A 27,819-nucleotide genomic window follows, 5' to 3' on the forward strand; every position below is an offset into this window, starting at 1 on the left:
CGGTGACTTGCCACGTTTTCTTGCAGTGCAATATGTGTTACCCAATCCGTGTTGCCACCTCTACATCAAAATAGGGTTGTTCATGAGCTGAGCCGAGCCGAGCTAGGGCAAGCTTGGACTCGGCTCGATTATAAACCAAGCTGGCTCGGCTCGGCTCGGATTTGAAACCGAGCTGAAAATCTAAGCTCGGGCTCGGCTTGGTTTTAAACCGAGTTGGCTCGGCTCGGCTTGGTTCGGCTCGATTTTAAAAATAAAAATTAATATATAGCTCTCAAAATTCAGTATTCTAAAATAGTATTCAATACTTTAAAAGAACATATTCAAAATAAATTCAACCTAATACATTACAAGCCAAAATCACGTTCAACAACGCAAAATAAGTTTTATATTTCAAGTAAATACAATATTGGTTCATTAGCACGACAATCAACCTTTAAATATGTCATAGATATCAAACTACAATCTTAAATACATGTAGATTAATAATCACTTTTTTTTGTAATATATTATATGTATATAAAAATAAAATATATTATAAGTAAAATAATTCGAGCTAAACCGAGCCGAGCTATCAAGCGAGCCAAATCGAGCCAATTTGGCTCGTCACGAGCCGAGCCGAGCTAGGCTCACTTTCTAACCGAGCCGATCCGGCTCGGCTCACTTTCAAACCGAGCCATATTGAGCGAGCTTTTTCCGAGCTAAATCCGAGCGAGCTTCGAGCTAGCTCCAAACTGCGAGCTTTTTGGACAGCCCTACATCAAAATATCAAATCATACAACATGACTTAGAAACAGTGTTTTCCCCTCATGTATGTTTCCACCGGGGATTATCTCATAAAAATTTATGACTTCGTGTTCGAATGTGTTGACAAATAGTAATGTTGTACAAGTTAAAAACTTTTAAATTGCTAGTTATAAAATAAGACATGGCTTCACATAATAAGAACTCAAAATAAAGATTAAGAGTGTGCAAAACTCGACCCAAAACCAACAAAACCGAAGAACCAAATCTGGACCGGGACTGGCCATATTTGGTTTAGTTCTACGTTAATAGTATTGCTTCTTTGTTTATCCAATAGGTTAATAGTTATAAAACACGCTACCTTAAAACGGGTCTAAATGGGCAAACGTCACAAGTCAAAATAAAACATAGTTGCTAAAGGGACGGACCTAACCACAGTCATGGGTGAACGGCCACACCTCTTGTAAAAAAAATAGTGTATATTTTAGGCAAAAAAAACCGGACTACATCCCTTGAAAATATTTCTCATGGGTCCGCAATCCGCCCGCCATATATACGCCCGAACTCTTCATGGGTCATATCTGAAAACTTAGTGAGTCCTAGCCGGTAAGTAGAATTTCCGGTGGAGTTGTGCTTTTCTATATCCTTGAGATTATCTTTAAAATTCTGAAACCTCTTCTCCTTCTCTGCAAGGGTGTTGTACACTCTTTTATGTTCAACCATCCATGCCTCGAACATAGCCTTCACTTCATCAGTGGTGTGCCCACCTGAAGAATTGAAGCCTGCAATAACACTTAGCTGAATGTTATTACACTTGACAAAATCAATTCCGTTAACACTAACACAATGTTGATATGATGAATCACTAGGCTAAGTAGTTAATACGGTAAAATATCGGATATCGGTTATCGCGGTGGGATATCTGCAATTTTAATATCATGATAAATTTATATGTATAGCAATTTAACACTAACAATTACGTATACTCTCCTACCATTAACAAATTAACCTTTTTCAACTTGCAAAATACTAACAATTGTAGCAAGTACGAACTGACTAAGAGTTAACAACTAACAATTAAGAATTGAAACACTAATAGCAGCAATAAGAAGAAAAACAAATGGTAGAAATAAGAAGAAAGGTACCGATATCCGGAAAATCAGTGATATATTATCGCCGATATTATCAGCATTGATATTCTGACCAATATTTTGCACGGATATCTCGGTAGTGGACCGAAAACCGATATATCACTGATATATCGATATATCAGGATATTAACTACATATTCATTAGGTTAACACAAATAACGGATACCTTTTGACTGAATAATCGGACGGAGTTGCTTCGTCATGAAGTTTGTGAGTCGTAGTGGAAGTGATTTCAATCGTATGGCTGCCATTGCGAGTCGTGATATCCTCAAGAAACTGTATGCATGCGTCGATCACGTTGCCTGATAGGGATATTATATAACAAACATGATTAGGGTTTCCGTACTGAGAGGGTTGATATGGCAACATATCAAAGGGATTTTGGAAAGTTGATATGCATCTTGCGTATAATTTTAAAAGCTTCATTTAGCACCCTCAATTTTAGCAATATTATACATTTTATATAACCTTTCTGATTGGACTTTTTTTAAATATGTGTACCAAACCCTAATATATACCCTTTCTGATTAATTGTTTTTATTATGACAACTAGTGTTTTCCAATGACGTGCGTTGCGCGAAAGGCATTGGTGTTTTCGACCGACATCATTCTTCAAACGATTTGAGATAAACGATGCGTAACCAGCCATATCCGGCATCGTGGAGTGTATTAAAAAGGGAGCAATTGGACGATTGGATGCTGGGCTAGTTGTTAATTGGAATGCCCACGGGTTGTTCGGGTCAAAACCACGATTATGAGGATTCATTTTTCGTATTGTGGTTGGATGAGAATTTTTTTTTAAAACAAGATAGAGATGATTATAGAAGAGGTTGAGTAGTTGTGGTAAAAAAATAAAGAGTAAACTTCTATTTTGCTTTTGGTCACTTTAACGGTTTTGCCCCAAACCTTTAAAAACGGACATTTTACTCCCTGATCTATGAAGCTTATCTCTATTTCACTCCCCGCCCTTAACTCCATCCAATTCAACAGTTAAGTCCTGGTCACATGCCCCTCACATAAGGGGCATTTTAGTCTTTTCCACTCAAACTTATTAATTTCCCTTTTTTTTAATTTTCACACACTTTCTCTTTTTACACCATTCCTCTTTCAAACTACCAGATAAGTTCCTGAGAATCAAATTACCCTTCAAAAATCAATTTCAAACCACCTTCAAATCAATTTCAGATCAACTTCAAACATGTTTATGTTCCTTATAATTAAATCTATACGTTGGACCGTGCATAGGACCAAATGTTAGCATATCAACTAATCAATATAAACTATGATAAATTAATCTGTTGAGTAAACCTGAATTAATATACAAACAGACTGCATATCAATCAAGTAACATAAATCACAATAGAAACACAACAAAGAAGATACAAAATCTAGATTTACCAGATCTAAGTTTCCGCGTTCAAAATCTAGATTTACCAGATCTCTGTTGGGCCGTCGCAGCCTCCGCCGATGGCTACGGCCACCATTTCCGTCATGTTGTGCACTTATTTGGGTCAACGGAGTAAACAGAGTCGCAGAGGAGAGAAAAACATGAATTCCACCAAAAACTTAATGTGGTGACCAGAAACCACCACCATATTCGACAACCACCACCTTAGTCTCCGGCAACCATGAGTGCCATCATCATCTTTGCAACCAACACTGCCGGAAACCACAACGCCGGAATCCCCTGACCACCACCGAGTGTTTGGGTGACAAATCTGATGTAATCAGACCTCTATGGCGGCGATGGAGATGAAGCCAGTGTCTACAACAACAAATCTCTGGTCTTTGGCGGCGTTTGATTTTCCGGCAGAGGATATGGCGGCTGTGATTGTGTGCTGGGTAAAGTTAGGGTTTTTGTTTAAGAGATATGAGAGAAAAATGTGATTATGGGCATGTTTGGGTAAGCTTTTTGAAACAACTTATTGATTTATTGGCTTTTTGAAAAGTCATAAGCTTTAAAATGATCTTTGGCAAAGAGGGTGTATGTGAGGGGGAAAAACCAATAAGTCAATAAGTCACAAAATCCTGACTTTTCCAAAAAGCCAATAAGTCAATAAGTTGTTTCAATAAGCTTACCCAAACATGCCCTATGTATTGTTAAAGAAATTATAAATAATCATTGATGGGTTTATGATTATGGAGAAGGGTTTGATTTTGAAGGTGGTTTGAAATTGATTTTTGGTGGGTTTGATTCTCATGAACTTACCTGGTAATTTGAAAGAGGAATGGTGTAGAGAGTGAAAGTGTGTGAAAATTTTAATAAAAAGGAAAATAATAAGTTTGAGTGGAAAAGACTAAAATGCCCCTCAAGTGAGGGGCATGTGACCAGAATTTAACAGTTGAATTGGATGGCGTTAGGGGCGTGGAGTGAAATAGATATAAGCTTCATAGATCAGGGAGTAAAATGTCCGTTTTTAAAGGTTTGGGGCAAAACCGTTAAAGTGACCAAACCACAGGGAGCAAAACGGAAGTTTACTCAAAAATAAATAGAAGTGTGAGTATTTATAGTGAATAATTTTTTTAAACACATAGTCGTTGGCCAACGGCTAGCCCAAACGGCTACTTGTCTTGGCCAATGAGATCCCGCCATGTCATCTTGATAGCCCCGTCCAACGCCCGGGCTGAAACCCCCGCCCAAGGGGTCACGCCGAAACCCAAGCCCACCCGGGGTGGTGACTTGGGCGTTTGTACCCAACCCACGCCACAACCCTCGCCTCCGGGCTGAAACCCCTGCCCAAGGGGCCACGCAGAAACCCAAGCCCAACCGGGGTGGTGACTTGGGCGTTTGTACCCAACCCACGCCACAACCCCCGCCCCATCCCCATATTCTAATATACCCTAAATTCACTGTTCATTTAGTTTGATTTTTATCATATATGAATTTTAACCTTAGATGTATCGTTCGGGCTTATTATTTAGGTTTTGGTTATTTTCTGTTTTTTTTTTTTTTTTTTTTTGTATAAATGACCAATCCGTATCACAACGTGTTCATCGGGGGTTTTATAAACATTTGCTGAAAAATAAATTGTTTGCAATGAAAAGGTTTTTCTAAATACACATCAAGTTTATATATACCAAACATGTACAATTCAAGCTTATATATACCAATTGAACATTTTCAAATCAACCCAATACACATTCAATTCGAAAATAAACCCATCAAATTACACTTCTTTGCTGAATGCATAACAAATTACGTTAAATTCTAAAAATAAACTACATATAATCTATATATAAAGCTAAACTAACAAAATACCTAACTCACTAAAAATTCCGGCATCAACCTCATCAACAAAATATCTATATCATTATTCGTAGCCTCTTTCTCATGTCGTGTCGCATCTAAAATAAAAGTAAATAGAAAGTGTAAATCCATATTTGTCAAGTGTAACGCCTCTAATGTTATTCTCCCACTTACATTTGAACACAGGTATGGTGGTGAAACCATAATCCAATTCCCATATTTTATGTATGACACTGTAATAAGAGTTTTTAGCAATTCTTGTAAATATATCACGGTTTATCCTGTCGTATTGGGTTGATGTGGCTACTATAGTATATCCACTGTTCCGCGTTGTACTTTTCCCATCTTGATCTTTGGTGTAAAACGTATAATTGTTAATGTCGTACCCTTGCTAAGATGTTACATTAATATTTGGACCCTGACCTAACTTCTGCATGGTTATATCAACATTGCTTGGCCATTTGTCGTTACCTTACTTTTCCGCCAACTAGAATACTCTTCATTCTGCTTTTGTTATACTAATATGTTGTCCTACTCTGGTATGTTGACCGTATTGTTTCCATGTGTTTGTTAACGTAAGGAGCAATACATGCTATGTGTTGTAAGACAACAAAATGTGCAAGTTGTAAAGAACCATAACTTGGGAATATTGTTTTCATACCAACACTTCCTCTCTCTTGAAGTCTACCCGAGTGACGAGATTAAGGAACACCAATACTTTTGACACCATTCTAATAACCTGTTAATAAGTCAAGCATTGTGTTGCTAATTATATCTAACAAAACTGATATATTATAAATGTTATGATATCATTACCTGTGCAGAACTCATTCACTTCTTCGGAAATATATCCTCCAACAACACTACCCTCAAGCCAACTACGATTTTTTACATAACCTTTTAAGTAACTCATATATCTTTCAAAAGGTACATGTAGCATAGAATTCTAGGAGCACAAGCCTGTATTTCTCTAACAATATGGATTACCATGTGAACCATCACATCAAAAAACGACGGCGGATAATACATCTCAAGTTTACCGATCGTGACGATAATTTCTTTTTGTAAACTTTCAAGTGGTTGTGATCAATTACTTTCAATTGAATCGAAAACGAACAATGCTTTATGATCGTATGTTGGATTTTATCTGGTAACGATCCACATATTGCAATAGGAATCCTATGTGTCATCAAAACATGACAATCAGGATACTTCATACGAAGCAATTTACTATCTTTTAACAACACCAACCTTTTAATGTTTGTTGAATAGTTGGATGGAACTTCAATACCGTGTAAACATTCACAAAACATTTTTCCCGTTTTTGACATGGTATAGCACGCCGATGGCAAAAAAAAAACCTTTAGGGTGTGCAACAGGATGAAGCCCTTCACGTATTCCCATTTCTTGCATGTCTTTACAGACATTGATCCCCTCTTTAGTTTTCCCAGGAATGTTTAACAATAATCCAAGCTGGTTTTTACATATATTTTACTCAATATGCATGATATCTAAGCAATGTCTAACTTGTAAATGATCTCAGTAAGGCAATTCCCAAAAGAATAAAAAAAAATCTAAATGTTGATGGTTCAGGATGAGGGTTTTTTTTTTTTTTTTTTTACCCAACACGACATTTAAATTTCTTACTCTTGAAATTTGAAAATGCATCAAATTCGTCCCTTTTCCATGCTTGGCTTTTTCCATCAAACTCCATCGTTCTATTCCGGTAATCGTGATTTTCCGGAAGGAATCTTTGATGTTCCATGTATACGGTTTTTCTGAAACTACTTAATTGAATGAAGAAGATGAGAGAATTGAATGAAGAAGATAGAGATTTGGTGGGTTGTGCAGTAATTTTGAATGGATGGTATGGTATTTGTGACGTATATAGACAGGGTTATTTTCAATTTTATCTAATATAATTGATGGTGTGTATACTTGATGGTGATGATCTATGAGGTTTATAGTTGATGTTGATGACCAAACTTGTAACTATATAGTAGATTTTGATGGAGATGATCAAACAAATTGGTTTGTATATAGAGGATAGCAAGATTATAAATAGGTAAATAAGCATCACAAGATATGCCCATTATGAGTATGTTTGGCATAAAGCTTTTAGAAGCTTCTAGTTTTAAGCTTTTAAGCTTTTAAGAAAAAACTTATACTCAATAAAAAGTCTTGTTTGATTGAAGGAGCTTGAACCTTTTAGGTTAGGAGCTTGAAGTTTTTGGTTAAACGCTCCTACTAGTAGCATTTAGAATGAGCTACAAGCTTTTAGGGAAAAAATGACTATTTTAACCTCTAAAAATAATGAACTTTTAAATGCACAAACTTTTTAAATTTTTAGTTATGTCCATTTTGGTCATTTTATACATTTTATTAAAAATTTCAGCTACTCTATCAAACACCAAATATATCTAAAAAGCTACAGCTACTAGCTACCAGCTTCCAGCCACCAGCTACTTTTGCCAAACATACCCTATAAGCGCACAACACATTTTTAAGATCATCATGACAAATTGATCTAGTGGTTAGTCATTGGGTTTCTCTACTTGAGGTCCCAAGTTCAATTCTCACTAACTTTCTTTTGAAAGTCATTGGTGGTGACAATGAAATTTAGAACTAGACCTCTCTAAAAGTCGCCAAGAGGTCACCAGTTCAAAACCAAGCGTGATTTAGTTTTCCGTCAAAAAAAACACATTTTTGAGATCAGTAAATGACCAAAATCCCCACACATCCATCCTTTCAAGTAAATCCTCTATTAACCTAAAATCAAGGGTAAAACCGTCAATTTACTTCAAAGAACCCCACTACAAATTCTGATATAAAAAACAAAAATGTTGGAATGAGATCAAATATAGAGCATGTGTTCACTGTTTTACAAGCAAGAATCAAATAATGCTGTGTGAATCTGCTAACATAGAATTCACAAACGTTGTTCTTAGTTTCAGTAACTTAATTCCCAATAATCGTACACGAGCCCACTCACACCCGAGCTTAACTTATAGACCGTCACTAACACTGTTTCCGCTTTGGCTGTTAGATCTACTAAAACGATAAAATAAATACTAGTATACAAACGAATAACCACCAAACTTGTTGAGAGATGTTCTAATAACTTATCTGAGCCCGTTTATGGCGATCTATGTTATATCAACATGGAGTTAGGGGAAGATTATAACTACATAATACGATTCTAATCTGGTTTTATAAGGTGGATTAATGCTTAAGATCTTCATCGGCCATAGTAATGAGTAACATATCTTGACAAAAAAACCTTGTGAACTTTTCATATACACGCGGCTTCCAAGCAAAAATGCAAGTCAAAAGAAGAATTCAACTAGCTTTTTTGCTATTCACTTCCACTGCTGTATCGCCTATCTGTAAATGTTAAATATGATTAATAAAATCAATAAACTAAAAAATAAATATAACCTTTTGACCCATTTGTGGTGTAGTTAAATCTTTTTGATTAACCCAGTTGACCAGTTATAGATAAAAGATTTTCCAAATCAATAATTGATAAACTCAACATGATTATAATATCCATAATTAAAAAATAATCTAATACAGTTTTACCTAGTTGACCCATTACAGATATAAGATATTCCAAATGAGCCCATTTGTATGTAAATGGGTTGACCGCTTTCTTCTATAACCTTAACCCAGTTGACCCGTTAAATATATAAGATATTCCAAATCGACCCATTTGTAAGTAAATGGGTTAATCGTATTCTTCTGTAGTAAAATCTTTTAGCTAACCCAGTTGACCATCAAAGATAAGATGTTCCAAATTGATCCATTGGTATAAAAATGGGTTGACCATATTCTTTTGTAGTTAAATTTTTTAGCTTAACCCAGCTGACACGTTAAATATATGAGAGATTGCCAAATCAACCCATTCATATATAAATTGGTTTACCGTTTTTTTTTTTTTTTTTGTAGTTAATTTTTTAGCTTAACCCAGTTGACCTGTTAAAAAGATAAAATATTCCCAATCAACCCATTTATATATAAACGGGTTAAAATTGGAATGTGAGAAATATAAAGGAATTTAGAATTTGTTAAAAGGAAAAAAAAAAAAGCATACTTCTAGAAAGAGTTTTTCCTTCCATGGCTTCTCTTTTCTCTTGGCAGCTTATGCAAAGAAAAGGGCCATCCCATGGCCTTGAATGCCTTGTATTAGATGATGATCCTGAATGTACCGATATACCCTCACCGGGCTTCATTTCAACTTGACACACAGCACATGTGAACAATTTGAACATGTTACAAAGCGGATATTTTGTATCTAACCTGCCACCAGATATAGAATATCATAGAAACGTTAAAATAAATGGTTTCGGGAGGTTGGTTACTATCTCTAAATGGATTTGGTCAAAACAGGTAACTTTGGTAAGCTACGGGTCAACCCAAAACACTTGTCCAATTAATTCTATATCAATAAATTATGTCATATATTGTTACAGTAATATCTAACTTTAAAAAAAAATGATTTTAGAGCTTTTATCCATTAAAAACTTAAACAAATTTTTAAACTTTACCCATTTGACGTATAAGAGAAAAAACATAAACCAAATCTACCCATTCAGAAGTAAATGGATCGATAATCGAACTACAACCTACAAGTAGAAACCGAATCTGGGTCCCACAAATAAATCCAATTTGAAGTAGGAGTGTGCACAGTTCGGCTCGGTTCGGTTCAGCTTTATGGTAAAATTGAAACCGTAACCGTAATGTTCAGTTTTTTCGGTTTTAGTAACAGTTCAGTTCGGTTTTTCGGTTTTTTCAGTTTTGAAACAAAAATACGCAAGATTCAAAAAAGGAAAGTATAATCCAAAATTTAAGAATTTCTCATAGATGTTTACATTTAAGTGATTATATTTAACCTTTTAAATTAATATTGTTCACATAAACCTAACTTTTTTTTTTGTTTCTCCAAAGTTTTTATTAAGACATTTTCTTTTATAATACTTTGAAAATCATTTACTTTTTATGTTAAATTTTCTTATTTCTTGTAGGCAATAGATAAATCATTTCAAAAACAAAAAAAAATATGTTAATGTTTTTTTATTATAAATACGTAATATTCAAAAACAAGATTAAAATAATTCCTAAATCAATATAACAAACATTAAAAAAAATAATTTTTTAGATTATTCGGCTCGGTTCGGTTTTTTCAGTTTTATGTGCAGTTCATTTTTTTTCGGTTCGTGTTTTCGGTTTTCTGCTCACCCCTAATTTGAAGTACCAAAGTGAAATTTGAGATCTTTTATGCTACAAACCTTTCAGAAAGCATAGCAGATCCTTCTTCCACGAGTTCCTCCACCACATCTGGAACAAGATATTCTTCAATTTGAGACGTTGACTCCGTACTCTTTTTTCTAAACATGGCTTTGACTTTAAATACTCCCTTCTTCTTCGGTTGTGGCACAGGGGGATTTATCTTTTCTGCAGGTAGAATATCAACCACCATGCACGTTGTATCATCTCTTAATCCTTTCGGTAGTACAGCTTCCTGTAAATAGAATTAAAAGATTAAAACTTGATGTTTATAGGGAAGGTGATAATGTGATCTATTAATTAAACGTTACATATTTCCGTACTTTAACAATTTGTCCGGCTGCTGCATCTGGTGGCAGTCCACGACTGCACTCTAGAGCCGCTTCTGCAGATATAGCATCCCACACACCATCACTTGCAATAATAAGCCGTCCGCCCGCAGAGGACAGCTGCACGTTACAATTGTGAATGGGTCGGTATGGATTATATTTCATCTAAAAGATTGAATAAAAATCTAAAGCTAAAAAGGGAATGGGTTTATAAACTCATCCAAAGTGTAGTTATAAACTTATAATGCATAGAACTTCATTAATTGTTTTATAAGCTCTTATTATAACTGTAATAATACTGTTTTTGTTTACATAATGCATTAACCAATGTTTCAGGACCGGACTGAGCGTCGAACTAGTCTCCTTACCGGTCAACTGGTCAGGCCGGTTGAACCGGTCAGATCGGATGTAAATACTGGGTTATGCTGTAAATATTATAAAAATAAATAGAACAAAACTAAAAAAAATCAAAATCCGGTTCGACCCAATTTTCTGGTCCGACCACCGGTTCCCGGTCCAACATCCAGTTCGACTCAAACCGGTTTGATAGGGTGAACCGGTCCGCTCCGGTTTTCAAAACATTGGCATTAACTATTTATTAGATCTTAAAAAAAGGACCAAAAGTTTCTGGGTCAACCCAACCAGACCCGTTTTAACATGCACAAAGAATACCAAATATGCCACCTTGAGCAAATCATGTCATCGCATTTTTTGAACACATCACGAATATAATACTATAATAGCCATTAAAGCATTAATAAGTGCAGGATTCAATATAGAGTTATTTTTGGACAGTGTTGGCTTAAAACATGTAGTATATATTCCACATAATTTTATAGCCATATAGGGCATGAACACGCGTAAGTCGTAACTGACCTTTACTTGCTTAACATAAGGGACAGGAACTATGAACTCTCCAACATCTAGATCTCCGATTGATCTTGAAAGACACAAGCCACCTGGCCAACATCTCAAAGGACCGATCTGCCAAAACATAAGCACAGGAGTAAAAACTTGATTCTACACATAATGTGAAAGTAGATAAACTAATAAATGAACAAACAATTCCAAAGGTTTATTAAATGTGGTATTACTTTTAGTTAACCACTGTTATGATTAAGAATATTACGGTTTTATTATGCTATTTTATTAGGCGCCTTTTCTTTCTGTAATTGCTTGAATTGCTAAAAAGTTCATTAATTACATGACTCACTTTTGGACACATGTTTAATGACGATATACTTCTGGTTTTATGTTGTTCATAGGTTAACCAATGACCAACGATTAATAAGGATATTAGACATCGTGAGATTAGGGTGCACGAAAAAAACATAAAACTTGACCTAATATTTTACTAAGAGGATTGAGCCGAATCTAACAAGCATATATATTAGATAGATATATAGTTATATAGATATATCATCATCATCATACTCAGTAAATCCCACCAATAGCAAAGCAAAGTTAGGGTCTGAGCTTTGCTATTGGTGGGACTTACTGAGTATGATGATGATGATACATCTATATAATAGATATAGATATAGAAAAAATCAAATAAAAACTCAAAGCCTAAATAACTTATATCCTCCTATTTTTGTGTTGGATCCACAATTAATCCTATGGATCCTTAGGAATTGGATATTCTTGTAGATCTTGTACTTTCTGTGGATCTAGACAGGTATCACACCTCTTTCTACCCATCTTGTATATAGTCCATATTGTTCTGTGTACATATTGTAATGGAAACTTAGCTTACCCTTAGTTATTAGATGAGATTTTACGAGAAAATGGTTCATGGGTTCATAGAGATAACGAATCATTTTTTTAAATACTCACACTCCTTATTAGTTAATAATATTAGTTATTGCATTTATATGCTTATTTATGATTTATGATAAGAAATATATATAAATCCATATAAACAATTTTTCGTCAAATGGCTATTCATCTATTTTATGTTCATGCAATATGGAGCAATATAATTCTATGAAAATATTGAAAAGATTATGGTTCAAGTGTTCAACTCTGAAGTAAATCAACGGTCCAATTAAAAATCCTAGTGAAAGTAAAGATACTAGTATAAATATAAATGATATGGATAAAAACATTCAGAATTGGGGTGGTCAAGATGGTTAGACTAATGTTGATCGTTTTACGGCATCAAGGACATTAGGAATTTCATCTCGGGTGATACTTTTTAGTTAAAGATAGTAATGGAGTCATTTGTTCTACATAACACACCTGAGTACCTCCACCAGTATTCAGCCGACCCACCTCACCTCCACTTGCAGTGACACGCTCCGTCCTACCAAATTAAAAAAAAAAAAAAAAAACAATCATAATGTGCTTAAGGTACACACATCACACATCCTAAAAAATAACATATCATAAAGGCATAAATACACAGAAGAACGTTATAACTTGCATCTATATACTCAGTACTCACTCTTCTTCATTGTCCTCAAATCTGTGATCTGCTGATAGATAATATAGGCTCCCATCTGCAGATTCAAGTATACACCGGGAATCACCAACTGATGCCACAGTAACTATGAATCCTTCAATAATTACAAAGGTGACTGTTGTTCCCGACAGTTGACCTGCAATCACGACAAGCTATCAAGAACAACCGTATTTATCAAACCGATTCATGTGATCTAACCAGAATCCAGTACCTTTCTCTTGAAAATCCTTATCCGTTTTCACAAATCCGGACACCAAAGCCCTAGGCAAAGCCGCAATCCATTCTTCGCGGTTCAGGTCCGGAGGAATAGCACTCAAAACATTATTCAAAAGATTCTCTTTGGTATATATAGCTGCTGCAGCCCCGTTATGGCCATCAAGTACCTACAAAATGAAACTCATTAATAACATATTCCAAATTCAAATTGTAAAAAAAACACCAAAAATCATAATACCCCAAACACAGAATACGTAGTAACACCATCTCCCAACACGCGTTGGCATTCGCTCTTAATCAACGTGAAATCTTCCCCTTTCTTCGACTGATTCGCCTGACCGCTAACAATCTCCGGCCGCTCGACCTTCTCATTGGCCAATTCACGCTTCAACAACACCGATAACGGGACCGTCTGATGCTCGCCTTTATTCGACGACATTTCCTCGGTCCCTTCGTAAATCCAGATTTATAGATCTATAAGTTCAACCTTCATAACATTTTCAACAAAAACCTAAAAAACATGCAACAAACAAACATCATATAATATCAGATTGCAACTATCATCCAGCTCAAATATCAGATTCCAAATCATACATAATGATTAACAATTTCAGTGAATTGAACATGAAAACTACATCGTTTTGATGCACGAAAACCTGATTATCGAAGAATTTGAATAATCAAATAGGAAAATAACAAATCGAGTCAAAAGTATGTGAAATATCTTTTAAAAAATATTGTTAACAAACTGAGTGAAATGAACAAGAAAACAAAACCGACATCGTTTTGATGCATGATAACCTGAATAACGAAGAATGCAGATAATAAAACAGAAAAAAAAAAACAACAAATCGATAGCTTCAAAAAAATTATTGTTAACAAATGGAGTAAATTACACACGGAAACGACATCGTTTTGATGCACAAAAATATGGTTAACGAAGAATGTGAATAATCAAATAGGAAAACCAACAAATCGAATCAAATGTGTGTGTAATAGCTTCAAAAAAAATATTATTATTAACAAATTTAGTGAATTAAACATGAAAACGACATCGTTTTGATGCACGGTAAGGTAACCTGATGAACAAAGAACCAAATATAAGAAAAACAACAAATCGAATCAAATATGTAAAATAGCTTCAGAAAAAAAATTGTTTAACAAATTTCAGTGAATCAAACACCGAAACGACACCATTTTGATCTACGAAAACCTGATTAACGATGAATGTAGGTAATCAAAATTTGAGTCGAGTAAACAGGAAAACGACATCGTTTTGATGCACGAAAACCTGATTAGCTAGCGATGAATGTATGTAATCCAATACGAAAATCAAGAAATCGAATGAAATGTGTGTGGAAAAAAGTTGAAAAAAATGACTTACAGAGATTTCTTGTAGATGACGAAACTCTAATGGATTGATTGTTGCCGACAAAAAGAAAAAAAAAATTGGGAGAAAAATGAAAGAAAAATAAATCGGATTCGCAGCAAAAATTCCGCGAGAGAGAAGAGAGGATGCAAATGGGTTCGTATCTTGATTTTATTTTTTTATTTTATTTGGTTGATTTTCTCATCATGTGCGAATGCACCGTTCAAAAAGCCGGCTTGGGGTCGTGCTGAGCTGTCATTGCTTTGTGAGTTGTTTTTTTTTTTATTTTTTTTATTTTTTTATTTTTTATTTTTGGCATAGTTGATGAAATTTTTAATGGTGTTGTTGACTCTACGATATAGAGGAGAGAGGCTTGTCATTAGGTATGGACAGTTGGTGAGGCGTTTTGCACCCTCGGGTGCCCCATGCAGTTTCCTCGGCTACTTCAAATGCACTGGAGCAGGTTCGGGTAGTGGAAAGTTGGAAACCGACTGTGAATGTGGGTAAAAGCGATTGTGAATGTGGAGGTGGCGATGAGGTGGTTGTCCTTCTGTGATTGGTGTTATTTGGATACTTTTCTATGGATGTCCTTACCAATTTTGGTAATTTTCTATGGATTCGGTTATAAATGAGGTGGTTGTCTCTCGTTGGTTGGTTTCACTTGGGTACTTTGGATTGTGCCTCTAGCACCCTAGTGGGATTTGTTGTGGCTATGTAAAGAGTTTTATTGACAGTTGTAACAGTGGAGAAGAGAGGGCTTGTGAACCCCGGTTGCAAATGTTCAAATAATGTGATTTAATCAAAAGATTTTAAGCATTTAATTAAAAGATATTGAGGGTGACACTTTGTTTTAAATTGGCATTACTCATATCCGACTTTAGAAAAAATGAATGGTTAGGTATTCATTATCCGAGTTGAACCAAGTCAATCTAATAAGCTAAATTTTTTCGTAAGAAATTTGATAGCATAAGTAATAACTAATGATGGTGTATTCTTACCACATAGTTGGTTCGATGAAACAAGACCATGTGGATAGGGGAGTGTAGGGTGTGTCATGTCATGATGTCTACATGTGAATGTTGCGTCGCGTATTCTAATAAACTAAGATATGCTTACATATAATTCACGTGTTGTGTTGTTGTGGTAACATCTCCCAGTTTTCTCAAAGTTGAGTCCATTTCCTATTTATTTTAATTTATCGCATAATAACTTACTATGATTACATCTCTCTTATCGTGGCAAATCTAGAAAACCCATCTGAGTGCTAAATATTAGGAACCATTATCTAACGATCAAGTCAGCGTGATACCGGTTATTTACATTTGATAAGATCAAGAGTAAAATACAATTTCAGTCCTTGGGGTTTACACCCAATCTCAGGTTTAGTCCTCATTTGAAAAAACTGAACAGTCTAGTCCTTGACGTTTTCAATTGCTCACAGTCAAGCCCTTATTGTAAGTCATCGTTAGTTGACCGTTAGAGACTTTAACGTTGACAAGGGTAGAGTTGTAAAATCACCAAAACTAATCCCAATGTCAACCATATCACTCCTCCATCTTCTCTTATAAGCTATCATTCAATCCCTCCTTCCCCCAAACACCCCCGGCTCCAAATTACAGGCTCCGATGACCCACAATACACCTGCTTTCAAGTCCAATCAAGCACAGCATGTTGTTGTACGCCGTGATTTTGCAATCAGAGGAAGCAACAGGTACGACATTTCCTGAATTTCACTTAACAATCAAGTTTCAAGTTGATACAGTTCAATGAAGATGCTAATCTTTGAACTTGCAGCTGGTTTAAGGGTCCAATGTTGGAACCTTTTGGTAAGGATCCAAGTCCGAGTGGTTGTTTGGGATGTGGGGAGTGCTACTATCGAAGTGTTAGTGAACATGGGCTATGTCAGAATCAGGATAAAGCTTGTGCGGTACTGAAGTGGGTTATTTAGGGAGACCAAAACCCCCTATTTATGATGCATACTTAGAAACTACGTTTAACTGTGATAATGAGTTCTTCAGTTTGTTCGTTTTTGGGTTTTAGTTGTTAACGATCATGCTCAACCCATTATGAAATTTTGTGATTAATATGTTACTTTTAAATGATTTGTAACTAGTAACTACAATTTTAATATTTAACTTTTGACTGCATTTAAACTAGTAAGTGAATGCAGGTTCTGTTAGTGATTCTTGATTGATATTGTGGATGCAAGTTTTGTTACTGATTCATCATTGATATTGTGAATGCAGGTTCTGTTACTAATTCTTTATTGATATTGTAGTTATGCACAATAGGGATATTGTTGTAATTTAGGTTTTTATTGTACATGACAACATGCATATTCAGCCATGTTTGTGATAATCAAGGCCTTAACTTGATCAGGGAATTGTAAGATTTAGGATTGATCAAGGATTTGTAGGATTTAGGAGAGTTATGCATATTGTGACTTACTTATAAATAAAACAAGGATGAACATGTATTTGGTTTGCACAACAGGACTTATACTAAGGGTTGTGATAATCAAGGCCTTAACTTGATTAGGGATTTGCATGATTTAGGAGAGTTATGCATCTTCTAACTTTCTATAATGAACATGCATATTCTGACTTACAAATAGGGATGAACATGTATTGACACTAAGGGCTGCTTCTTTTGAATGAACATGTCAAAACAAAAGTTTAGATACACATGTGTTGAATGGTTATTGTATGTTTTGGTTTGAAAACTTGTTTGTTTAGTTTTGGATAACCTGTTTCTGTTGGATGAACATCTCAAAACAGATGTTCCAAAGGTCAAAACAACATTCTAGTTCTAGTAGTGAAACCCATTTGAATTTCAAAAGTCAAACCCATTTGAAGTTCAAATATGGTTACATGTGTTGTTACAAGGTTTTGTAGTTGTTATGTTTCAAATTAATTCACCTTAATCGGTGCTTAGTTGCAAGATTAGGATTTGTTTTGAATATGGAGGGAATTATGTCATTTATATGTTCAATGACTGTAATTGTAAGTAAAGTTATGAGGGTATTTTAGTCTTTTCACTGATTTACAAACGGCCGGTTAGTGGGAAGGGCTTGATTGTGAGCAACTGAAAACGTCAGGGACTGGACTGTTTAATTTTTTTCAAATGAGGATCGAACCTGAGATTGGGTGTAAACCCTAGGGATTGAAATTGTACCTTACTCTAAGATCAATGTACGAGAGAAAGAGACGGATGAACTTCAAAGAGGTCATCCTCGTTTTTGTAAGAGGGGGGGGGGTCAGTTTTATCGAGTCAAACCCGGTTAGACCCAAACCCGCGTATGAGACGGTACATGGTACAAAGAGGTTACATATTAATAGGTGTTGAAATGTTGAATTTGGAATGTAGAGGGCAAACACTTGAAATGCTTAAAACCAAAGGACTTGAAATAAAATTTCGAGTGTTAATGAGTGGGGCACCCAATTGTTATGTGTATTGGATTTGTGTCGTAATCATCGCCGTGAGTTCCGACTTCAGTTTGCATGTTACACATTATCATTTATTGTTTTATAGACCCATTTTTCAATTGATATTTAAGTCTACATATCATTCATTGGAAACTCTTTATCCATTCATTGGAAACTCTGTTCTTATCTCACAACTCACCACTTTATACATTTGCTTTTGCCCATGACAAAAGCAAATTTAATAAAATATTTAACTATTGATTATTCATCAAAAGTGTTGTTATATAGATAGGAGAAGTATATTTAGCAAAACTTTTTCCAAATATTTATAAACTGAAAAAAAACATTATGAAACAATAAATACTTATAAACCGAAAAAATATTATGAAACGATAACTATGGAGTGCGAAGGACGTAAAAGAGAAATCTCAAATCATATCTTTTATAATTTATTTAGTTATTTCTTATTTAGTGGTTCTTATGTTGTATACGCACAAAAATGAATAGAGAAAACTCTAAATGTCGTGTATATGTTTGTATTGTTGCTTTGATTTAAATATGTAAGACGGTTATACTGTAAAACCAAGTCTTTCTCTCTCCATTGTTTGTGCGGTTCTTGTAATAGTCTATTTAAAATTAATTTTGTAATGAAGTTGTGTGTATATATAATAATAGTGTTTCATTAAAGTGTGAACCATCCTGAAGGGGTATGGTCCCAGATCTCGCGTCAGCATCGACCGCGAGTGACCATTACCCTTATCAAAACCCCCACTAGCTAACAACCTACTTATGCCCATGCGAGAACGCGTCGGCACAAGGGTTGAATCCAATCTATCTAGTAACGAAGGAGGACTTACGTGGAACATGGGAACGGTAGAGTGATGCGACATAGCATCACATCTGGTGTATGAAAACGGAAGTATTCACAGCGATGCGGCCTCGCACCGCATCCAGTGAACACTTCTATCAATACAAGAAAGCCTTACCTTAGGCATAGAAGAAGATGAACGTAACGGTGCGGCTGACACCGCACCATATGGGTATTTTCGTCACGACAAGGGATGCAGGCAAATAGTCTCCGCGGACGACGATGCGGCTAGCACCGCATCTCGCGTATTCCTTGGTCACAAGTAGGAGACGCGGTAACTTCAGATGTTACCGCATATAGCGATGCGGCTTGCACCGCATCCTATGCACTCAACAAGTGGGACTGACACCACAGTGCAAGTGGCACCAATGACAGTTACCTGTCAGAGCTACGTAAGCAATGGGCTGACGTGGCGTAACCTCCACAACCGACAAGCCTGACACACCTGCAAAGGTGCAGCACGTCATCAGTCCATCCATCATCATCCTCCTTCACTCCTCGGCTATAAATACCAACCTCAAACCAGGTTTGAGGTATCTCTTCACAACTCTCTCACTACTACTACTATCTTACTTTGCTTCCCAAGCAAACTACTGATTCTCACGCCGGAGAGTGGTAACAAGGAGCACCCCCCACCCCATCCTCCTTGTTACGAGTCACGGCTTGTTTCCTTGTGTAGGAGATCGACTACCGGTGATCCAGCCAGCGATCCTCGAGAGGAAGGGATTAACCCTCCTTGACGAGACTAGTGTGTTAACCCTGCCCGGTTAACCATTGTTTCATCATTGGCGCCCACCGCTACTCTTAGCATTTTCTAAACCATCCTTAGGATCGTGCTTGCAAAATCAGTGATGGGAGCGTTACCTAATTATTATTTCTCGTTGTTTCGCGCTCCGAAGAAGGTCATAAATACCCTTGATGCCATCAGAAAGGATTTTATTTGGGGGAGAAAGGAGGGTTCTTATAAAATAAGATGGTTAGCATGGAGTAAAATGGTTAAACCGAAAATCTACGGGGGTCTAGGTATTGGGGATCTTAGAAGTATGAACTTAGCTCTTTTGGCGAAGTGGTGGTGGAAATATAAGGTTGAGTCGAAGTCACTTTGGGCGAGGGTGGTAGGTGCGATTCATGATAATAAAAGGCTAGCAAGTTGTGTTCCGGTTAATGGTAAGTTCACTGGTATTTGGAGAGATATAGTGTTGGTAGGAAAGGAGTTTGATGTGCTTGGTGTCCCGTTAAAAGAAAACATAGTTGCTAAAGTTGGAAATGGGTTGAATGTGGGCTTTTGGGCTGACTGTTGGGCTGAAGGGGGTGTGCTTATGGACCGGTTCCCTGCAGTATATAACATCATGAAAAATAAAAAAGCTTTGGTTGCAGAAAACATGGTAAAAGTTGGAAATGAGCTGCAATGGAATATTAGATGTGTTCGGCCTCCTTGCAATGATATAGAGTGGACTCAATGGGCGGATTTGCTGAAGACGTTATATGGTATAAAATTTAAAAATGACGGCGATATGTGGGTTTGGAAATCGGACTGTAACAATAGCTTTAATGTTGCGGCGGTTAGGGATCAAGTTATAAAAAGGTCGATTTGCGTTGAAGATAAATGGCCATTTTGGAATTGTTGGGTTCCGCCGAAGGTTAATCTTTTTGTGTGGAGATCAGTGCTGAATAGAATTCCGGTTAAGGAAGAGCTTATCAAGAGAGGAGTTTGCATTCAAAATCCTCTATGTTTGATATGTGAAGACCAAGCCGAATCTGTTGAGCATCTGGTGTGCAAGTGCACTTTGCCAACGCCCATGTCACCACGACAAAGTTCCCATTCAACGTTGGGAAATACAGTGGTTCGACCGACACAGACGACCACATGAACATCTTCATGGGCGCGGGCATCAACGGCCAGTGGGATGAACCCACCTGGTGTAATTTTTCCCCCAGACCCTTACGGGCCTGGCCAGGGCATGGTTCGATTCTTTGCCAGTGGGATCACTGGATTCTTTCGAGGACTTGCGTACCAAGTTCCTCGCTCATTTTAGCCAGCAGCGACGCCACGAACGTGATTCGTTGGACGTCATGAACATCTGGCAAAGAGACGACGAATCCCTCGAGGCATTCGTCATCCGTTACAATAAAGAGTGCCTGGAGATAGGTGACGTGGCAGACCAGATGGCACGAAACCACTTCATCCGGGCCGTCAAAGACAGAGAGATGATCATGACCATCTCTGGCAAGGAGGGCTTGCCCAAAAAATGGGAGGATGTCATGACCGCGGTCAAGACATACGCCCAGAAGCAGCGGTCACTCGAACCGCACGTGGCAAAGGCAAAGCCCCAAGCTGAAACGTCCCACCAAGGGTACAAGCGTAACAATAAACGCAACCGGGACGTTGGAAATCGTGACATTTCCAAACCGTATTTCCTGCGAACCAACACGTTCGACTCAATGAACTACAACCCCGCCCGAGACAGTCGGGCATCAAAAAAGGATTCTCGGGACCGCAACTGGACCGAGATCACCATGTCGCCAAGTGAGGTCCTCCTTGCGGACCCACAGTTCTTGCGACCGGCCCAACCAATGAAGTCCAAGAAAAATCAGGACCTCACACTCTACTGTGAGTACCACAAGGACTCGGGCCACACCACCAACAACTACATCAGTCTCCGACTGGAGATTGAGCGCGCCTTAAAGGAGGGGAAACTGCAACACCTTTTGCCAGGTGGGCAAAAACCCACCAAACGCATCACCCCTCATGGCGAAGGTACCTCCTCCGGTAAGAGAACCATGCACGTGGCTTCCACACACATGATCCACGGTGGCAAGGGCAGGCCACGCAAAGCGGCGAGAAGGCCGGAATGTGACTGGAAAGACGAGCAAGTCGTCTTTCCAAAAGTCCGAGGCGGACCGCGCGATAGGCGCGCCGTCGTTATTTCAGGCCAACTGGCACACTACTGCACCGAGCGTCTATTCATCGACCCCGGCAGTACATCTGATATAATCTACGAACAATGCTTCAACCAGTTCGACCAGGAGGACAAAGATCGGTTGCAAGCAGTAGATTACCCGTTAACCGGGTTCGCAGGGGAAACTGTCTTTCCCCTGGGCCAGATTACTTTCCCTGTGCGTCTTTCCAGCGGAAATCGCACAAGGACAGAAGAGGTAAACTTCATGGTTTTACCTCACACCTCCAGATATGACGTACTCCTCGGGAGAGAATCCCAAGGAGATTTCAATATGATCACGTCCGTCCCCCACTCTGCGGTTGGTTTCCCAACCGAATCGGGGGTCGCGATAATCTATGCCCGCAGGGACGTCATGATGACGGACGAAGTACGTCCGACCAAGGTCGCAAGGCCCACTCCAATTGACCAACCAGAAAAATGGGTTCTCAACGCGAGATACCCAGAACAAAAGGTCACATTGGGTCACGCCTTATCCCCGACCACCAAAGCGCACCTGAAGCAGCTTCTCTTCAGGAAACAAGACATCTTCGCGTGGACACCCGCGGACATGACCGGGGTCCCATGTGATATTGCGCAACATCACTTAAATACCTTGCCAGATATTAAGCCAGTGATCCAAGGCCAACGCCACCTTGGGTCAGCTAAAAATCAGGCGATGCAGGAGCAGATCGAAGAACTGCTCTCCGTAGGCATCCTGCGGGAAGTCAAATACCAGACTTGGTTATCCAACCCAGTCATGGTAGAAAAACCGTCCGGGGGCTGGCGCATGTGCGTCGATTACAAAGACCTTAACAAAGCCTGCCCCAAGAATTGTTACGCGCTTCCAGAAATCGACGAAAAAGTCGATAATCTCGCACCATTCAGGTGGAAGTGTTTCCTCGATTGCTACAAAGGGTACCATCAAGTACAAATGGCGATCGAGGATGAAGACAAAACGGCATTCCGGACTCCCACCGGAAATTACTGTTATACAAAGATGTCGTTTGGGTTGCGCAACGCGGGCTCAACCTACCAAAAGTTGATGAACGACACTTTCCGCGGGCAAATAAGCAAAAGTGTCGAAATCTACATGGACGACCTGGTCGTCATGAGCATGGAAGAGGATACCATGCTCGCGGACATCGAAAGAACATTCCAAACTCTGCGCAGCGTTAACATAAAGCTCAATCCAGGGAAATGCTCGTTTGGAATGGAAGAAGGCAAATTCCTTGGGTTCATCGTGACTAAAGATGGATTCAAGGTAAACCCGGAGAAAGTCCAGGCGATCGAGCGCATGCCATCGCCTTCGTCGATGAAGGATATGCAACGGCTAGCCGGCAGGCTAGCGGCACTCAACAGATTCTTAGCCAACCATGCAGCTAAGTCTTATCCGTTCATCAAGACCCTGCGGAGCTGTTCAAAGAAAGAACAATTCCAGTGGACCGCAGAGGCTGAACAAGCCTTCCGGGAAATGAAGGAGTGTTTGATACAACTCCCAACTCTAACCGCACAACGCAAGGATGAGCCACTCATATTATACCTATCCGCCGCGGATAACGCGGTGGGTGCGGTATTAATAGTGGAGCGAAAGGGGGTTCAAACACCCATCTATTACATCAGCAAGATGCTCAACGACCCAGAGACGAGATACTCCATAATGGAAAAATTGGTGCTAGCATAAGTGCATGCTTCAAGACGATTACGACGCTACTTCGTAAACCACGTCATCACAGTGCTAACCAATTACAGAATCGGGCCGATCCTATCCAAACCCGACATCTCTGGGAGATTAGCAAAATGGGCAATCGAGCTGGGCGCGCACACGATACACTATAAACCGCGCCCCGCGATTAAAGGCCAGATCTTAGCTGATTTCGCCGCCGAAGTACCGGTGAATCGCATCCAAGAATGCGAAGAAGCACAAACTCCTGCACCAACGCCATCCTCCTCAGAGACATGGGCACTATTCACAGATGGTGCCTCCAACGAGGAAGGTGCGGGTGCAGGTCTGCGACTCGTCAGCCCTGACGGCCAAGAGCTTACATATGCAATCCGCCTCGATTTCAAAAGCACAAACAATGAGGCAGAATATGAGGCCCTGTTAGCAGGACTACGTTTAGCAGTCAAAATCGGCGTGCAACATCTGGAAGCACACGTCGATTCCTTGTTAGTTGCAGGCCAAATACGCGGCGACTATGCCGCAAAAGGGGATATCATGATCCTCTACCTCGAGCAAGCCCTGCAACTAATATCCAAATTCGCTTCGTTCAATATTCGCCATATTAATCGAAGCGAAAACAAGTCCGCAGATGCACTATCAAAACTTGCATTTACCAGCTTCCAACACTTGGCAAAGGAGATACGCATCGAAATTCTGCAAAATCCTTCGGTACCCCTGCGCCAAGTCAACGTCTTTCGATACGGTTCAACATCATGGATGACACCTATCATCGCATATCTACAATCAGGTGTGACTCCCGAAAGCAAATCAGAGGCACGCAAGCTACAATACAAAGCGTGCCATTATCAAATGGGAGACGGTATCTTATACCGAAAGTCATACCTCGGGCCACTCCTGCGGTGTGTCAACCCACAGGATGCCACATACCTCATCAGAGAGATACACGAGGGCATATGTGGCATACATGCTGGACCACGCATGGTAGTGGCCAAAATCATGAATGCGGGGTATTACTGGCCCGGCATGCACCTGGACGCCGTCAAAGAGTTACGCAAATGCATTGACTGCCAACGTCATGCTCCAAAAACCTTGCGGCCAAAGAACAACTTAGTCCCCGTCACAACCGCATGGCCCTTCCAGAAATGGGCAATTGACGTTGTGGGACCTTTCCCTGACGCTCCAGGTGCGGTTAAGTTTATCATAGTAGCGGTCGATTACTTCACAAAGTGGGTAGAAGCAAAACCGCTCGCCTCAACCACTGCTATGATAACGAGGAAGTTCATTTGGGAACACATCATCTGCCGTTTCGGTTTACCAATGTGCATTGTCATCGATAACGGCACCAACTTCGCTGCCGACGAATTCCAAAAATGGCTAAAAGAACTACATATTGAGCACATATTCTCATCAGTCGCACACCCGCAAGGGAACGGCCAAGTCGAGAGTATCAATAAAAGCCTAGTCGAAGGGATCAAGGCACGGTTGGGAACGGCCAGGCGTGGCTGGGTCGATGAACTCCCAAGTATCTTATGGGCTCACCGAACAAGCCCAAAAACAAGCAACGGGAAAACACCCTTCAGCCTAGTCTACGGTTCAGAAGCGGTGATCCCCGCGGAAGTAGGTCTCCCATCTCCTAGAATGTTGGCTATTGAAAAACTAGACAACAACACGGAACGCAGGATCGATTTGGACCTCTTGGAAGAAAGGCGCGAAAACGCTGCCATCAACGAGGCCAAATATAAATCCAAACTTGAAAAGTACTACAACACGCGCGTCCGCGTTTGTACTTTCAACCCAGGAGATTACGTCCTACGTGACAATGAGGCATCTAATGCCGAGCGCCCAGGCAAACTTGCCCCTAAGTGGGAAGGTGTAACGCTCTGCGTTTTCATAGCTCTCCTAATTCAGAAATCAAGTCTTGAAAATTCTCTCTCTTTTTTTTTTTTCTTTTAGAAACTTGTCACTTTCAAAATTTCAATCCGTTGTATCGTCGAAAAACCTCTATCTTAAATGTAGTACGTTATGATTATGGTTATTTATTTATTTATTTATTTTTTATTTCTTAAGTTAATTAATTTTACAATTTAAAAAGTTTTACTTTAACCTAGTTAGTCTCGTTAACGTTTAAAGTTAACAAAATACAAACTAACCTAGTTAATTTTTGTTGTAAAGTTAGTTTTTTTTAGGTAATATAACTTACCTAGTTAATTAAATTCTTAAACTTAAGGGGCCTTTGTGCAATATTGAAAACCTATTAAAAAAAACAACAAATAAAAGAAGGCAGAACCCGGGATTTCAATTCAAGGTTGCCGCCAAACATGCCAACCAACCGGTTCAGCAAACAACACGCGCACCAATCCACCAAAGTCGTGACATCGATTGAAGTACTAACATTTAATACTTATTCATTACGTTTGAGCTTCTTTTCATTTTGCTGCTCAAGAAAACGAGTATACGACCACTCATTTCCCATACTTACGAACTTGTAAAAAAAAACTATACAAACGACCTCCGCACATAACCTCCATCGAACTCATCTTCTTGTCGTAGTCGGAACCTCACCGGAGTCAGTCGCAGTCACTGGAACCCAAACGTCCGCCGCTTGCCGCACTCAGAGTCGAGACGCGTAGTTCCATCAAAAGCTAACCGGGTCTTGTACACTCGCCAGAGAACCGAAGTCGCCGGAACCGAACGGAGAGCACGAAGGGGAACGCTTCATTTTTTCGGTAAACATTTCGTTTGTTTCGTTCCAGTTGGTCTTGTGTAAATCTTCCGTTGACACATTTTTGTCCCACTCATTTTGTGTTCACATCACGTTTCGGTGTATTCACCGAAGAAAGCTAGTCATGGTCCGGAGTTACGTCGGGCTCGAGTCGGAGAAATCTAATCGTCGTCGGAGTCTGAAGTCGTTCGCCGGAGTTCACGAGGAAGACTGTTTCGCCAATTCGTTTTCGGTATACTACTCTCTCGTTGACTCATCTCATCTTGTTTGTTTTGTTATGTTTTCTTTTGTTTAATACCCACTGCTAAAGTCCTTCTTTTGAAGGCAAGAGCAAGACATGAAAGAACAGTATTGTTCTATTATGAAGATGATGATATATAATTCAAATAAAATAAAACAATCTAATCTTCATAAAAAAAAAACCAAGTCACTGATCAAGTCACGTATTGTTAAAATTGTTATACTTTGGTGTGTGAAACTAGAGGCACATGATCGAGTCCGGATTCCCCGTATTTTCAACTTATTATTATTATTTTTTTTATTATTAAAATAAAATCAGTTGGTTTTAAATTCAAAAAAAAATAGTTCTAGGCACAACCAATTATTATAATTTAAATTATAATCGGTTATCATAATCCTTAACCAGTTTTATAAAATTAGTTATTAAAGAAAATCATTTAATTTAATTAAATTCAAAAGATTTAGAAATAAACACAATTTCAGTATTCTGATTATGTTCTTTTATTATTTTACTTAATTCTTTTACCTTCTATAATAAAAACCTTAAACTATTTCCAATTTGTTTCCTTTATTTTAGTGAATAATAACCATAAGTCATAATAACATTTTCCTTTTAACATATAAATACTAAAGATGTTAGCTTAAAAGCCTAACTTCTTTTGGAATAATATCTAACCTATAAATATTAATTAGATCGTTATTTGGTTATTTTAAACATCTAGGATAATTGCCCTTGTTCGTTCTCTTAGATTTTTCCAATCTTACTCGCACGTTACTTACAAGAAATCGCAACGCAACCAATGTGAGTATACTCGTACTTTTCCCCTTTTTTCTTTTACCACTTTTGGGGTGTAACATGTTTACCTATTGAAACTTACACATGAACTTTTGTCTAAACACATGAACATTCCTATAACATGCTTGTATATGTGACGACTTGATACTTTAAATTTGGGTGATTCTTATGTGTTGAACTTATCATTAACTTCGTACGAGCCAAACCTTGACATATGTAGCGCTATAGGATTAACGACCCGCCTCTACTGAAACTTTGGTTATGTCATGAGCAAGTTGCGTTTTCTTGGTTTGATATGTTAGACACATGCCATATTTAATGTTTATCTTGAATCGCATGCTTGCT

At 38.4% G+C, this 27,819-nt stretch overlaps 2 protein-coding genes across 2 annotated transcripts; both read right to left on the bottom strand.

Annotated features, from left to right (window-relative positions):
- Positions 1–878: 878 nt before the first annotated feature.
- On the bottom strand, positions 879–3,781 carry LOC110913554 (probable cysteine protease RDL2). Its single transcript, XM_022158377.2, has 3 exons — positions 3,291–3,781; positions 2,059–2,194; positions 879–1,523 (listed from the first exon to the last, which is right to left on the bottom strand). Exons 2-3 carry the CDS (start codon positions 2,141–2,143, stop codon positions 1,267–1,269), a joined length of 342 nt encoding a protein of 113 aa, XP_022014069.1. The 5' UTR covers positions 2,144–2,194; positions 3,291–3,781; the 3' UTR covers positions 879–1,266.
- Positions 3,782–7,965: 4,184 nt separating this feature from the next.
- On the bottom strand, positions 7,966–14,996 carry LOC110913563 (probable protein phosphatase 2C 12). The gene is made up of 10 exons (XM_022158387.2): positions 14,819–14,996; positions 13,673–13,945; positions 13,430–13,601; positions 13,201–13,354; positions 12,996–13,059; positions 11,631–11,738; positions 10,749–10,874; positions 10,428–10,660; positions 9,233–9,438; positions 7,966–8,523 (listed from the first exon to the last, which is right to left on the bottom strand). The coding sequence occupies exons 2-10, from the start codon at positions 13,871–13,873 to the stop codon at positions 8,495–8,497; spliced, it is 1,293 nt and encodes a 430-aa protein (XP_022014079.1). The 5' UTR covers positions 13,874–13,945; positions 14,819–14,996; the 3' UTR covers positions 7,966–8,494.
- Between the last annotated feature and the right edge of the window lie 12,823 nt (positions 14,997–27,819).

This window comes from Helianthus annuus, chromosome 2 (assembly GCF_002127325.2).
Source record: "Helianthus annuus cultivar XRQ/B chromosome 2, HanXRQr2.0-SUNRISE, whole genome shotgun sequence".
NCBI classification, from domain to species: Eukaryota; Viridiplantae; Streptophyta; class Magnoliopsida; order Asterales; family Asteraceae; genus Helianthus; species Helianthus annuus.